The 12,636-nt window shown below is 38.8% G+C and overlaps 1 protein-coding gene across 4 annotated transcripts in view; it reads right to left on the bottom strand.

The window, feature by feature from the left end:
- LOC122988930 (spermatogenesis-associated protein 16-like) overlaps positions 1 to 12,636 on the bottom strand; it is a 116,569-nt gene that overhangs the window by 44,303 nt on the left and 59,630 nt on the right. For all 4 annotated transcript variants that reach the window (XM_044361609.1, XM_044361607.1, XM_044361606.1 and 1 more), the window contains exons 7-8: positions 7,029 to 7,181; positions 5,064 to 5,191 (exon numbers count right to left, since the gene is read on the bottom strand). In XM_044361609.1, the coding sequence (XP_044217544.1) occupies positions 5,064 to 5,191; positions 7,029 to 7,181 (281 nt within the window). The remainder of the gene's footprint in view (positions 1 to 5,063; positions 5,192 to 7,028; positions 7,182 to 12,636) is intronic.

Below are 12,636 nucleotides of genomic sequence, written 5' to 3'. Positions count from 1 at the left end.
TTTTTTTTTTTTTTAGTACATAGATAAACTAGGAAAAGCTATTTTATCACTCTGCAGTGTCTCCTGTGGCTGCCTGAGGACACACACACACACTTGCATCCACTTCCAAACATGAAGTAATGCTCCATTAGGGAAAATCCAGCCTAAAAACTGTCTGCATCAAGAATAAACATCATGTTTTGGTGTCACTCTTTTAGAATAAATGTGCATAGGATTCTGCCATTCTCCAGCATGTTCAACAAATATAAAAGTATAATAGATCAGAATGTATTGCAGCCAAAAAATAATTCTACACTGTCTACAACATTGGTTGCTTTATTTTTCCCTATTCACCTACACATACAATCTGGATTAAATGAGCAAACAGATGAGCAAATATCTAACTCTGTGTGTAGTATCATGTTATCTGTTTGTCATGTGAAACCTGAGTGCAGTGAGTACACATCTCTTCTCTTGGGGGCGCCGAAAGTGACTAAATTAGAACAATAAATAACTAGTAGAGAGAACTAAACATCATACACTGATGAGATCTAGCAATGTGAGAGGTTTGGAGAGAAAACTAATCTAAAGAAAATGTGACTAAATGTAAAATTACAATATAATTACAATAAAATCTAAAAGACGCAGCTTTTTTCAGTTTGGTACACAGCTTTCTTTGTTTCAGTTGGCGACTTTCTTTGTTTTGGTTTAGGTGACTGATTTCGTATGCAACTTTTTTTTTCTTTTGAGTGATCTTTTGTTTTTTTAGATGACTTTCTTCAGTTTGGGATGTGGCTTTCTACATTTACTAGATAGAAAGCCACGTTTAGTGAAAAGCTTTTTTTGGGGTTTGCCACAAGACGTGTTTTTGCACGATTTTATTGGATGGGCAGCTGACTCCCAGTGGTTTGGTAACTTTCTTTTGTTTGGTAGGCAACTTTCTCTGGTTTGGGAGGAAGCTTTTCTCATTTTAGTACATGACTTTCTTTGGTTTGGTGTAAAACTTTCTTCTGTTCAGTACAGAACTTTTTGATTCAGTAAGTGACTTTCTTCGGTTAGGTAAGCCCAGTGTACCAAATACTGGCATGGCATCACTCATAGATTTTTTCAGGGCCTGCATCTAGATATAATGTAACTTCACATGTGCATTTTATTCAGTCAGTATTCTGTATACACATGCTCCTATTATTTCAATACTTTGGAACATCTTTCTAGTCAGAGTGCCTAAAAAGCAAACTTGCTGCAATTCACCCCAGTGCTGTATAATGTCCTTTGAGTACTTTTGTGTTTTCAATTTATTCATTCCTCCTCATCAAAATTTCACAGGTACTTCACACACACAGGTACACTTAATCTTGATCGTACCCTCTTACCATCAGAACAGATCGAAAACGGAGGATAAAAGAAAATCAGGATTTCTGTTAGATCTGATTTCTGATGTCTTTCAAACAGATGAACTATTGGAATGTTTCCTGTGGTCTCTTTTAAGCACAGTTCAAGGAACACTGAATCTGACAGTGGACCGAATGCTGGATCAAAACATAAAGGTCCTTGGTTATAGCTGGACAGGGAGGGAGAGGGATTAAAGCCTGTGTGCAGGTGCCTACAGTTGTGGTATCTGTGTTAAGAGGACTTTCAGTGGAGCTTTGTTCCTTCTGCAAATGGAAACACTGACCACTACACTTATACAGACACCCATGCAGATATTCCTGCACTTACGCTATTAAAAATAATTTTACATTTCCTTTATAAATACCTGGGGTCCTATTTATAAATGTTGAATATGCATAAAACGGGGCCTGAAAGAGGCGTTCGCTACGTCCCACGCAAAAGTTGATCTATAAAAACAAACTTGGCTGGGTGAATGTGCACACCTGTATGTAAACTCTGACCCATGCGTACAAACATTTTGGAGACGGGGGAAATTGACGACGCAGATGATGAGGTGGTGAATTGAAGCCAGATTGTATAATAATCCTCTCACACATTTAATTTCACTTCATATCAAACATTATAGATCCACGTTATCATAAACATTCAAACATTCAAATAACTATTCCATAAGCATCTTTCAATTTGAAAGATATAACCCAACTCAGATCTTAAAGTCCGCTCAACATTTAATCAGCGTTGTCTCACCCGGAGCACAAAGGAGAAAGTCAGTTGTGGAGCAGCGCAGCAACTGCTCAAATGAATGATGTCAGGATGAAGCAGCAGGCTTTCCTTTCTCTGATATTAGCTAAGTGTGAATATAGCCAACTGATTCATTTTCACCTCAGCAACGTTAACTAACTGATGAAATTATCATCAATGATTGTAGAAATCCAAGATGACATCAAATAACTTAACTTAGATTAACATAACTGAAAACTAATTGCAGGACAGAGTGTTAATAGATTTTTAACATTTCGTCATACTGTGCATATATCAGCAGGTATGAGTTTAGTTTCCATGTAGTTTATGTGTGTAAAATCGCTACAGTAAACATGATTGTGTTGTCAAGCGCAGAGACACTGGAGACACACCCACTCTGCCTTCTTTCAATTACCACTAGAGGTTAACTGAAAAAATATTTTTTTAACTATACTTATACTTTGTTATATCATATTATATACATGTTTTCCCAGAGCTTTCAACAGCATCTCATGGTCTTCACTAGTGGATGGAGTTTGCTCAGTTGTCATGGAGAAACAACATAAAACTGAGCAAACTCCGTCCATGAATGAAAAGTGTGGTACAAATTAAATGTATTAATGTTATTATTTACATGAAATAGTCTACAATTAAGAATCTAAAAACTTATATTTGATTATGGAACTATCTGTTCAAACAATAAGTAAAAAAGTTACAAATCTGACCAGTTATTCAATATTATCAGTACTTGACTGTTTTTGATACTCTGCGGACACATTTCAGTTGCCAAAAAAATAAAATTGAAAACTACTGTCTACTACTGTTGATACTCATTTGATACTCTAAATGAGGCACATGTTGAAGCCATAGTTAGTAGTGCTGTTGAATTAGATTGCATTATATGTGATAGATAGATAGATTTTATGTATAGTCACCTCAAAACTGACTATAGAGTTGAATCATCTCTGACTCTGTCAACATGGAAGGATGTTATTACTACAAGCTCTTGTATTGGGTTATAAAACAGTATACAAAAGTGTTGTATATATTTCTGGTCACTTAGTGTATAGAGAGGAATGTTTTCATCTTGAAGCTGCACTAATTTATTTAAACAATATTGCGATCATAAACCTTTACAGGTCTTAAATTGAGTTCTAAAATGAATAGGGAGCCAATGAAGAGAGGCTAGGACTGGGGTAATGTGCCTGTACTTTTTAGTACCAGTCAACATCCTTGCAGCTGCATTTTGGACCATCTTTAAGCAAATTACTGAGGACTAGGGAAGGCCTAAATATAGGGAATTGCAATAGTCCAGTCGTGATGTAATGAAGGTATGAATTGCTGTTTCCATATCATGGAAAGACAGAATTGGCTTGAGTTTGGAAATGGTTCCTAACTGATAGTAACTATTTTTAACAACAGAACTGATTTTTTTGTCAAGACAGAACCAGGGGATAACAGCCAGGTTTTTTGCATGACTTCACAAATGGAGTCAGGAGGCCTAGCTTATTGATGAGATGGCTTCTGGTCTTAGAGGGACCATAGATAATCACTTCAGTTTTGTTACGGTCTAGCTGAATGAAATTATTTGTCATCCAGCCTTTAATGTAAAGGAGAGGCTCTAGGGAATCCCTAGATTTCAGTGGGAGGTAAAGCTGTGAATCATCAGCATAGAAGTGACGGGGGCAGAGGAAGAGGAAAATGGACCTATAGCCACTGAGAATGTCCTATGTTTAAGATAGGATTTAAACCAGTTTAGCGCTGTACCCGTAATACCAACCCACATTTCAAGATGTGTCAAAAGGATGTCATGATCCAAGATCTAGTAAAACCAGGATGGTATTTTCCCCAGAGTCAACAGAGAATAACGGATCATTTTTCACCTTTAACAAAGCTGTTTCAGTACTAGGGCTGGGTGAAAAATCAAAATCTCATATCCCAATAACAATACCTATCCCGATATAGCACATTTTAATCCAATGAATAAATAGTTGGTCCGCCCCCTCCCTCTCCCCCCACTGGCTTAAAGCTGCCTTCATGTGTGCTTTTACGTAGCATGCAGGTGTTCTTGATTCAGAGGTATGACAGAGATCAGACTGATCAGAGCTGTAAACTGCTATGAGGGAGGACAAAGACATTGCCAGGATGTGGGGAGGACATTTTTCTCCGTTTGATAACGTTAAAAGTTAAGTTAGACTGTTCTGTCGGCTTCCCGACTTTAAAAAAAGATGAGAGAAAAAGAGAGAGAGAGAGAGCAGCTGTGGTCAAGTGAGCTAGAGAGTGAATGAAGAGAGGGAGCGCTGGTAGTGAGGAAGCCGGTGAATCAGATCAATAAAACGTTATTTTCTGATTGTTTCACAGCAGTTACGTTGCACAAACACCCCCACACACCTCCACCTCAGGTTTTACAGCATGCAACTTTACTGTTTGGTTCAGTCTCACCGCTATCATCAATCTCTTTTTCCAGCAGTGAAAGGCAGGTAAAAGCTCTGATTAACTGAGTGTACATCACCTGCTCAACACCAAATAGCAGACAAAGTCAGCTAGTTACACTAGTAATCACATTCAGCAGCTAAAGAGACGGATATGTTTTTGAGCAGTTGGTGGAGACCAAAACAGAGCTTACAGGCATAGTTGATATTGGACTTACATTCATCACTGATGATCCTATTTGCAGGATGTGTGAACAAGCAACTATGAACAGGCAACTGTGTGAACAGGCAACTGAACATGTTAGCCATTAAACTTTATAAGGTGTTAACAGTCAGTGTTTTTGTTGTGGATAAAAATGGCTCTCAGTCAAGGAGAAAAAAGTCCTCTACATTATGCAATTGATGAATAACCCACATGTTTTTATTTGTAGGACTAGTCATATATATTTCTGTTTGGCAATAACTTCCCCCAGACTCATGACACTTGCATGAGCTGTTTGTGTTTGTTGTTATACTCACATTAATTTGGGTGGCCTGCATCAGATCCAGGACAGGCAAGATCTTCTCATACTTTTCACATAACTTCCAAGTTTCTTCCTCGTCTATCTTCTTTTGTTGCTTGGGACTCAACAACTTTTCTTTCCCTCCTGCATGTTGTCACATCGCAAACAAAACATTATTACTAAACTGAGAAGAACTCTGGTTACAGCTACTTGAATGCCTGGACAACGTTTAATTTACGTCCACTACAAAAGGTCATTTTTCCATTTAAAATCTGCCATATCTCTAGAAACGTTCTTGATTTGATATGTTATGCCAGTTATTTGAAACTTGTTTATGTAGCGTTTTGGAACATTCATAAAAATCTCACTCAACTTCTCCTTGATATTTTTAATGAACCTATTTTTTTCCCTAACTGAGATTCAAGTGACGTCTCAGTAGCTGGCCTCAAACTGAGTAAAACATTTCCGTGTATTTGGAGATCACTGTGATTTCAGCTGCAGCGACTCAGATAAGCTTTGCCAGGAGCATACTGAACTCATCAGACATTCTTGCCATTGTTAACCCCTGTATGCTGCAGGCCATGTGACTGATGACTTACAATACTACAGACTGAATGGAAAAAGCCAGCAGGCATATAGTTTTCATGCACTACAAAGCCATGACAAACACACACAAATCTTAGCCTGGTAATAACTGGGCACCATCCTGCATGCCTGGTAAATACAATAGCATGGATCTTTGGGCTACTTCTTTTCACTTTCAGATGCCTGCCCTTTTTGGACAGACAGACCCATTATCTACAACCAGAGTGGCTCTGACCCACTAAATGCAATCTTTCTAAAGAAATGGGGGTAATGAGGTGTGCTGGGACACCCTGTGTGTTGTGAAGTGGGTGGGGTGGTATGTTAAGCCTATAACATACTTTAAATGTCACCATGTGAATGTTTATGCAGTTACACCAATGTATAGGTTTCTTCTTTTATTCATTTTTAAATCAGAAATAGTAGTTTTTCATTCAAAGGGTAATTGCTGTTAGTCACAACTTGAGTCTTCATCGATGTGGCCATCATTTCTTTCAGTTGCTAGATGCTCCAACTGACTCCCATTCAAAAAGCGTCAACTTCTCTCTAGAAATACTAAGTCAATCATTTTTTTCAACGAGTCATTCTGGTCTCAATCTCTAATTTCAGACCCTCTAATAAGGCTGCTGGTGGTCATTTTGGAAATTGTTGCTTTGTTAATAAGATTACTTATAGTAGCTTTGATGTCTGCCATGTAGGTGTTGATTGACAGCTGTGATTGACAGTTGTCTCACCTGCTGCCCTGTTAGCTTGGGTCCGAGGTAGTGGGAGGTGTTTCTAGAGTGTGAAAGGCAACACCCCAAACTCCTTATCTGGAAAGTCCTGGTTCCAAACGGAATAGTTGGTGCTGACCATAAGCTGCAACTCTGGGCTGCAAACCAGCTCCAGTGCAAACCAACATCACACCTCACTACATCCATCTTTATATACTGTCTATGGTTCCTGCACATGCTCAGTGGCGACCGGAAGACATGATCACTGTTATTAGTGTTTGGAGCCATTCCTAAACAAACTACTGTGACTGTAATCTTCATGATGAAAGAAAATGTCACCCAATGCAACAGTGTGGCTTAATAATTGGTACTTAATACTTAATACATAAAAGTTTTTGGACAACAGCAGTTAGTTTATGGACAACGGAGATATATCAAGCTTTGAATACATACACAGTACTAGGTAGCAGATCATTTCATTTTTGGTTTGGCTCAACACATGAGATTTGTTGACACTAAGACAAATGTAGAAAATCACCTTAACCTAATTTGCACTGCCTACATTAAGTTTGCACCTATTTGTGCTGTCTGGCTGCCTCTAAAATGAATGTTCAGTCTGAATGCACCTTTTAAAGTACAAAGTAGTGAATGTGAAGCTCAGGTAACACTTGTACGCACATACACACCTGTGAAAGAGGGACAGATCCTTGAGTGTATCTTCTTGAGGAAGAGGCCATCCTCTCTTCTCCTAAAGCCCAGGGTAATGAGGTAATGCTTAGGTACAGCTGGAACAGACAGCCAGTCAGTGGTCTGGGGGAGGACATGGCCTCCTCTGGGGTCTGAGGAGAACGAAAGAGGAGGACGAGGAGTACAGGTCAGGACGGTCAGCGTTGGGATCTGAATGTATTTCAGAAGTCAGGCATGTTGATTCGCCAAAGGGAATGTAGCTCTGCTTATTGTAGTGTGGCCACTACATTAACATTTACCATGAGCAGTGAACTTTACAGCTCCCAGTGTGATACTGACTGTTATTTATGACCAAAGTCAGGGCATGCTTACCTCTCTTCACTCTACAACATATTATTTGTGTCAAGTTAAACATAAGGCACATAAACAATTTTAATAAGCCCTCGTCAAGCTACCACATTAGTTATTTTGATGCTTTATTGAAAAAAAAAAAAGATGAGGAAAGCCTTTCAGATGGTAAACATACCTACCATTGGTTGTCATTTTCTAAAAGCCTGGATTCATTTGCTGTTGCAACAGTATTTAATACAATGAAGAATTTTATCTCGAGGAAAATCCTGACACCAAGCAGAGCAACTAGACAGACACCAATATATCTCTCATACAACATATTCATGTCACTGACAGCTGGATTGTCACTGGATAGAAACTTGAATTTATTTTGGTTTTATGGCCCACAACTTTATTGTTTAGTTTCTCACCACTCTTGGCAATCTTATTTCCAGCAACAGCAGGCGGGTGCAAATTCTTGTAAGATGTTTCCCACAGGAGTCGGTAGAAAGAACACCAGAACCAAAGGAGAGTGCATATTGGACTTCACCATGGACTTCATCATGGAGTTCATCAGGTGACCACAACACAACTACAAATGAATCTTAATGTTGATGTGAGTCTGCTGGATGTGTAAAAATGCGCATCCAGCAGAAAAAAATGGATAAAAAATGCGAGAGGGCGCTCCCAAGAAAAACAGCAGGATCAGTTGTTCATGCAGGTTCCCCAGGACAACATGTATTTATATTCAAGTAACAGAAGCTCTCTAACTGCCAGTCAACACTGTTTTTTTTTTTTTTAAAAAACACTGACATATTATAACCCTTAAAGTTGGTATGGTGAAGTTAAAACAGTTGCTTATTTACACATGCAGCAACTTTATTATTCATTTGAAGTTGTGTTTCTGTCCGTAATATTCGCTCTCTTTTAGTTCTTTGCTAAATGCTCCACTATGTTCACCAGCTAGTCTACAGCTAACTGTGTCTGTTCACCGTTTGGTGCTGAGCAGGTAGTTTACAGTGGGTTTTTAGAGCTTTTTCTCTGAAAACAGCTGCCTGCTGTGATCGAAAACGACACTCTAAGAATGCTGAGAGTGAACCAGAACAGTGAAGTTTCAGCTGGACAGTTAAACAATGAGCTTAAACTTGCTATAACGCTCCGTAAAGCAGAGAGCTGCGGAGTTGCTGTTAATGTTGTCCTGCCCATTACTGTCAATAGGGGCGTTAGATCAGAAGACACTATACTTCATCAAAATATGTTAGGGCTGAGTATTTTTTGTCCCAGAGGGGCTTAAAATAACTGACAACTCACTTTGTTAAAGATGGCTACAATGACTATTAATACAACTACTACTTTGACCTGGTTTTAACTGGTCTGGATAGAGAACAATTGTTAAAAAGTCAAAAGAAATGCAAGGAAAGAAGAAAAGGAATAACCAAATCAATATAAATCCATATTCTTTGAGTCATGTCATTGTCATATTCTTTTTTCTTTCGATCCTGACCACTGAGTACATCTGTTAATTTCAGGGAAAAAAAATGTTGGAGGTTTGAAATTCAGTTCCAGCAGGGACTCAGAGATGGAGTACCCTCCAGATGAACTAGATAACGAGAGAAATTCAATGTGTGATGAATGGGACCTCAGGAGAATGTTCATGTTAAGGTCTGGCGGACAGTGCATAGTGAAAGTGGAGGAAGGAGAGAAAGGAGGGGGCAATATTATCACTTACTGTATTCAGAATGTTATTGTGAAACGTGCAGGCGTGGCTATTACACAGGAAACTACTGTGAATTCTGATTTTGAACGAGGCCTTATGAGATTATGAGCTTTTGTGTCATTCCTAGTCCTTTTCCATGCACCGATTCAGTTTCGATAGGTGTTGAAATGTCAAATTTTGTCAACTAAATAACTGGGTTTTTTGATATGATAGTGAATGTTATTTAATTGTAAGAGCCAAATAGTGTTAGTTGTAGGTCCTGTTGTCATTTGTATGTTTTTGTAGCCAGAGCGAGGACTTAGCATACAGAGATACGTTAGCGGTTACTCATGGTAGGTTGAAGCAAGCTAATGTATTAAACACGCTCATGACAGTTGTTGGTTGAAGTGTTAATCGAGCACTATTAGTGTGAGACATTAGCTACCCTGTCAGAAAACTTTTGGATTTCAAAAGGTTTGGTCATTATCTGTTTGCTTTTCTTAGTGTTTTTTCTGTCCCTGCTATTCATCTTATTTTAAAATGTGAATATAAACAGTTGGTTGAACTTCAGTTTTTGTGCCGCACTTCAGTTTGATCACTTCCCTCACTAGCTTAACTAGCTTATTTAATGATGTCCTGGGAGCACTTCCAAAAATCAATAAAAAATGGAAATGGCCTGTTGCTGCATCACACTACACACCCCATACACAGCCTGCCGGTCAGACAACAGTGTTTTCAGTGGGAGGCTCCTTCAGCTCTGCTGCAACTGTTACAGGAGGTCATTCCTGCCCACTGCAGTAGCCATCTACAATGAGGGGGAGACTCCTCCACTGAGTGGCAATGCACTATGAACATTTTACATTTAGTCTGCACATTAATAGCAATGTCTTGCCTTAAAGTTTTAAATTCTATTTTTATTCAACTTTTTTTTTTATTCAACTTGTTTTTATTTAGTGCAGCACTTTTTGTATAAATATATATTTTTGGTAATTCACACAAACCTCTTGTGTGTGTTTTTGTAAGCTACGTGTGTTTTAGATTTTTTTTGTCATTTATGTGATAGGTGCTATCTAGCTAGCAATCTATAACTTAGTAAACTTATAAACTTAGTGATGTTTTACCATTTTAATAGTGAATGTAATCACTTTCTATGTAAACAAATTCCAGTTTTGTTTTCAATTTGTTTCCAAATTCCAATTTAAACTTTATAAAGTCCATGAGTGAAATATATCTTCTTGCCAGTTGATAAACATACAATACTAAGCTTTTCTTACTAGCTCTATATATGAGCTAATACAACAACTTACATTAGCAATTGAAACAGACATTTTAGCTGGACGCGAGTTAAATAGCAAGTTATTTGTATCTGTAAACATTTAAATAGTCTGAAAATCATTTGATATCATTCAGTAAGTCATTCCAAAAGTAAAAACATCAAGCTGCCAAACACAAGAACTGTTTAATATAAAACTTTAGATCATCTGAGACACACGCTTTTTCTAGTGCATTATAATTGCAATGGTTTACAGTTTACTCTGAAATAGACACAATCAGCGGTGTAGCACTCAGATACCTGAAAAATATCATGTTGGAGACAAATCATGTATAGAAATGACAGTACAATCAAGGCTCTGCAAGCTGTCTGAGCAGATCCATTCAGCAGGGCAAATAAGTAAATATTTACAAATATTCAGGTTCAGTGGACATCAGGATTTTTTCAAAATGTAAAACTGCCATCCTCTATCAGCATCCTTATGGATGATCTCACCCTGTGTTTTCACAAGTGCTGCACAGGTTTGAAGGATTTTGTCCATTTTGTGTGCCCATAGACTATATAAAAATAATGGATGGTAGTTACCATGATGTTACCTGTTGGTTATGGACTCCTGTTTTGAAGCCTCAAGTTTGGCATTTTGACCATCACCGTCTTGGTTTTTTGGAGCCAGAAGTGATGAGAAGTGACCATATTTGGACGAGATGATGGAGCTGGGGAAGACCTCCGCAGGGTCAACTGCAGCACCTCACGCATCAACATGGTAGCGACTTGTCAATCACAAGGTAGCTACACCCTAAAGCTTTATGTGAGAGCATATATTAAGCGTCATTAGGGACACCAACTGAAGCTACTAACAAGAGTTTGCATTAGCTAGCAGGAAGCCATTCAAACATCTAACCTGCAGATACTAATCTCTCGACAAGATGTCGCCTTAGAGGTTTTAACGGTGCTTCATAGCCCAGACACTTCTCTGCTATCAGGTGGTCTTCTGTAGGTCTTGTGTGTTGAAGTGAAAAGAACAAACATACGGTTGCTTCAGTGTTTTTTTGGGGTTTTTTTTCAAATTTAAAGCTTTTAACCACAGGCAAAGGGATCCCTCATTCTTTGGAGGGGGATGAAGTTTGTAGGGCGCCTTTTGTTTGCACCAGTTATTATGGTGACCTCTAACTGCACAAACAATTCCAGTTTTCCTCAAAGCCATAGTTGTCCAAAGTGTTGTTGTGTTTGCTGCTGCGGTGAAACAAAAGATAGCTCGACACAGGGCCGGGCAATTAATCGAATTTTATTTTCAATTAGGATTTTGGCTTCCAACGAGTATGAAAACAAGATAATTGAGATAAAATGATTATTGTGCTGCATTCCGTCTCGCAATGATGATCTGGTTTTGTCTCGTGTTATAAATCCAGCGCACCATTTTCCTTTACAGCGGTGCGCTTTCGCCCCTCCCTTAAAGCCCAAACTCACTCTCACTGGGGATCCACAGATGAAGTGAGACGTGAGCAGCACATTAGAGCATTTTTAACTGTTTAACGCACACCGACTCCGACCTGCGTTCAACGTCTCAGCTCTCCAGGAGCTGCAGCTGACAGACGGCTGCTTCTGTGATCAGAGAGGACAGCAGCCGCACACAACTGCCTTCACCAGGCTGACTGACAGCAGAAATTTACTGAACCAAAATAGTTTTCATGTCGGCTCCGCAGGAAGAAATCAACAGTGTTTGTGTTTATTGATTCATTGATTTTATTTCCCCACCCACAGTAGTGAGTGAGGGGAATCTGCCTGTAGTGAAACAGTGAAACATGACTGGAAGTGCCTGACTGGAAGTCTTGCTCAAAAAACAAAAAAGTAAAATAGCTGCGTCAGTATTTTTGTTGAAAATAAGGTGAACAGGTTTTCCCCATAGCAGTGCTGTGCTTTTTAATAAAAAGAACACTGGTAAATAAAGTTATAAGGTAAGTTGTGGCCTTAACGTCAGCATCATGATAGTTATGGTCAACTAGAGAAATGATAGTGTTATGGATTTGGGCAAAGGTAGAGGAAATTAATCTTAAGTTAATACCTGGGCTTGTTCGTAGTTTTTTCCCCTGCTGTTTGTGTGTGTGTGTGTGTGGGTGTGTGTGTGTATGTGTGGTCTGTCATAGGTTACTTTTGGGGACAAATTTCAGACCAGTTGATTGGGGACAAAAGACGTGTCCCCAATTGTGTGAAAGCTGCTTTTTGGGTCAATGGTTAAGGTTAGGGTTAGGGTAAGTCTCCAGGAAATGAATGAAAGCCTCCAAAAGTGACCATGATCTGATGTGTGTCT

Source organism: Thunnus albacares, chromosome 9 (assembly GCF_914725855.1).
Source record: "Thunnus albacares chromosome 9, fThuAlb1.1, whole genome shotgun sequence".
Taxonomy (NCBI): Eukaryota; Metazoa; Chordata; class Actinopteri; order Scombriformes; family Scombridae; genus Thunnus; species Thunnus albacares.
The sequence above is the reverse complement of the archived record's forward strand: the minus strand, read 5'-3'. Positions and strand labels throughout refer to the sequence as shown.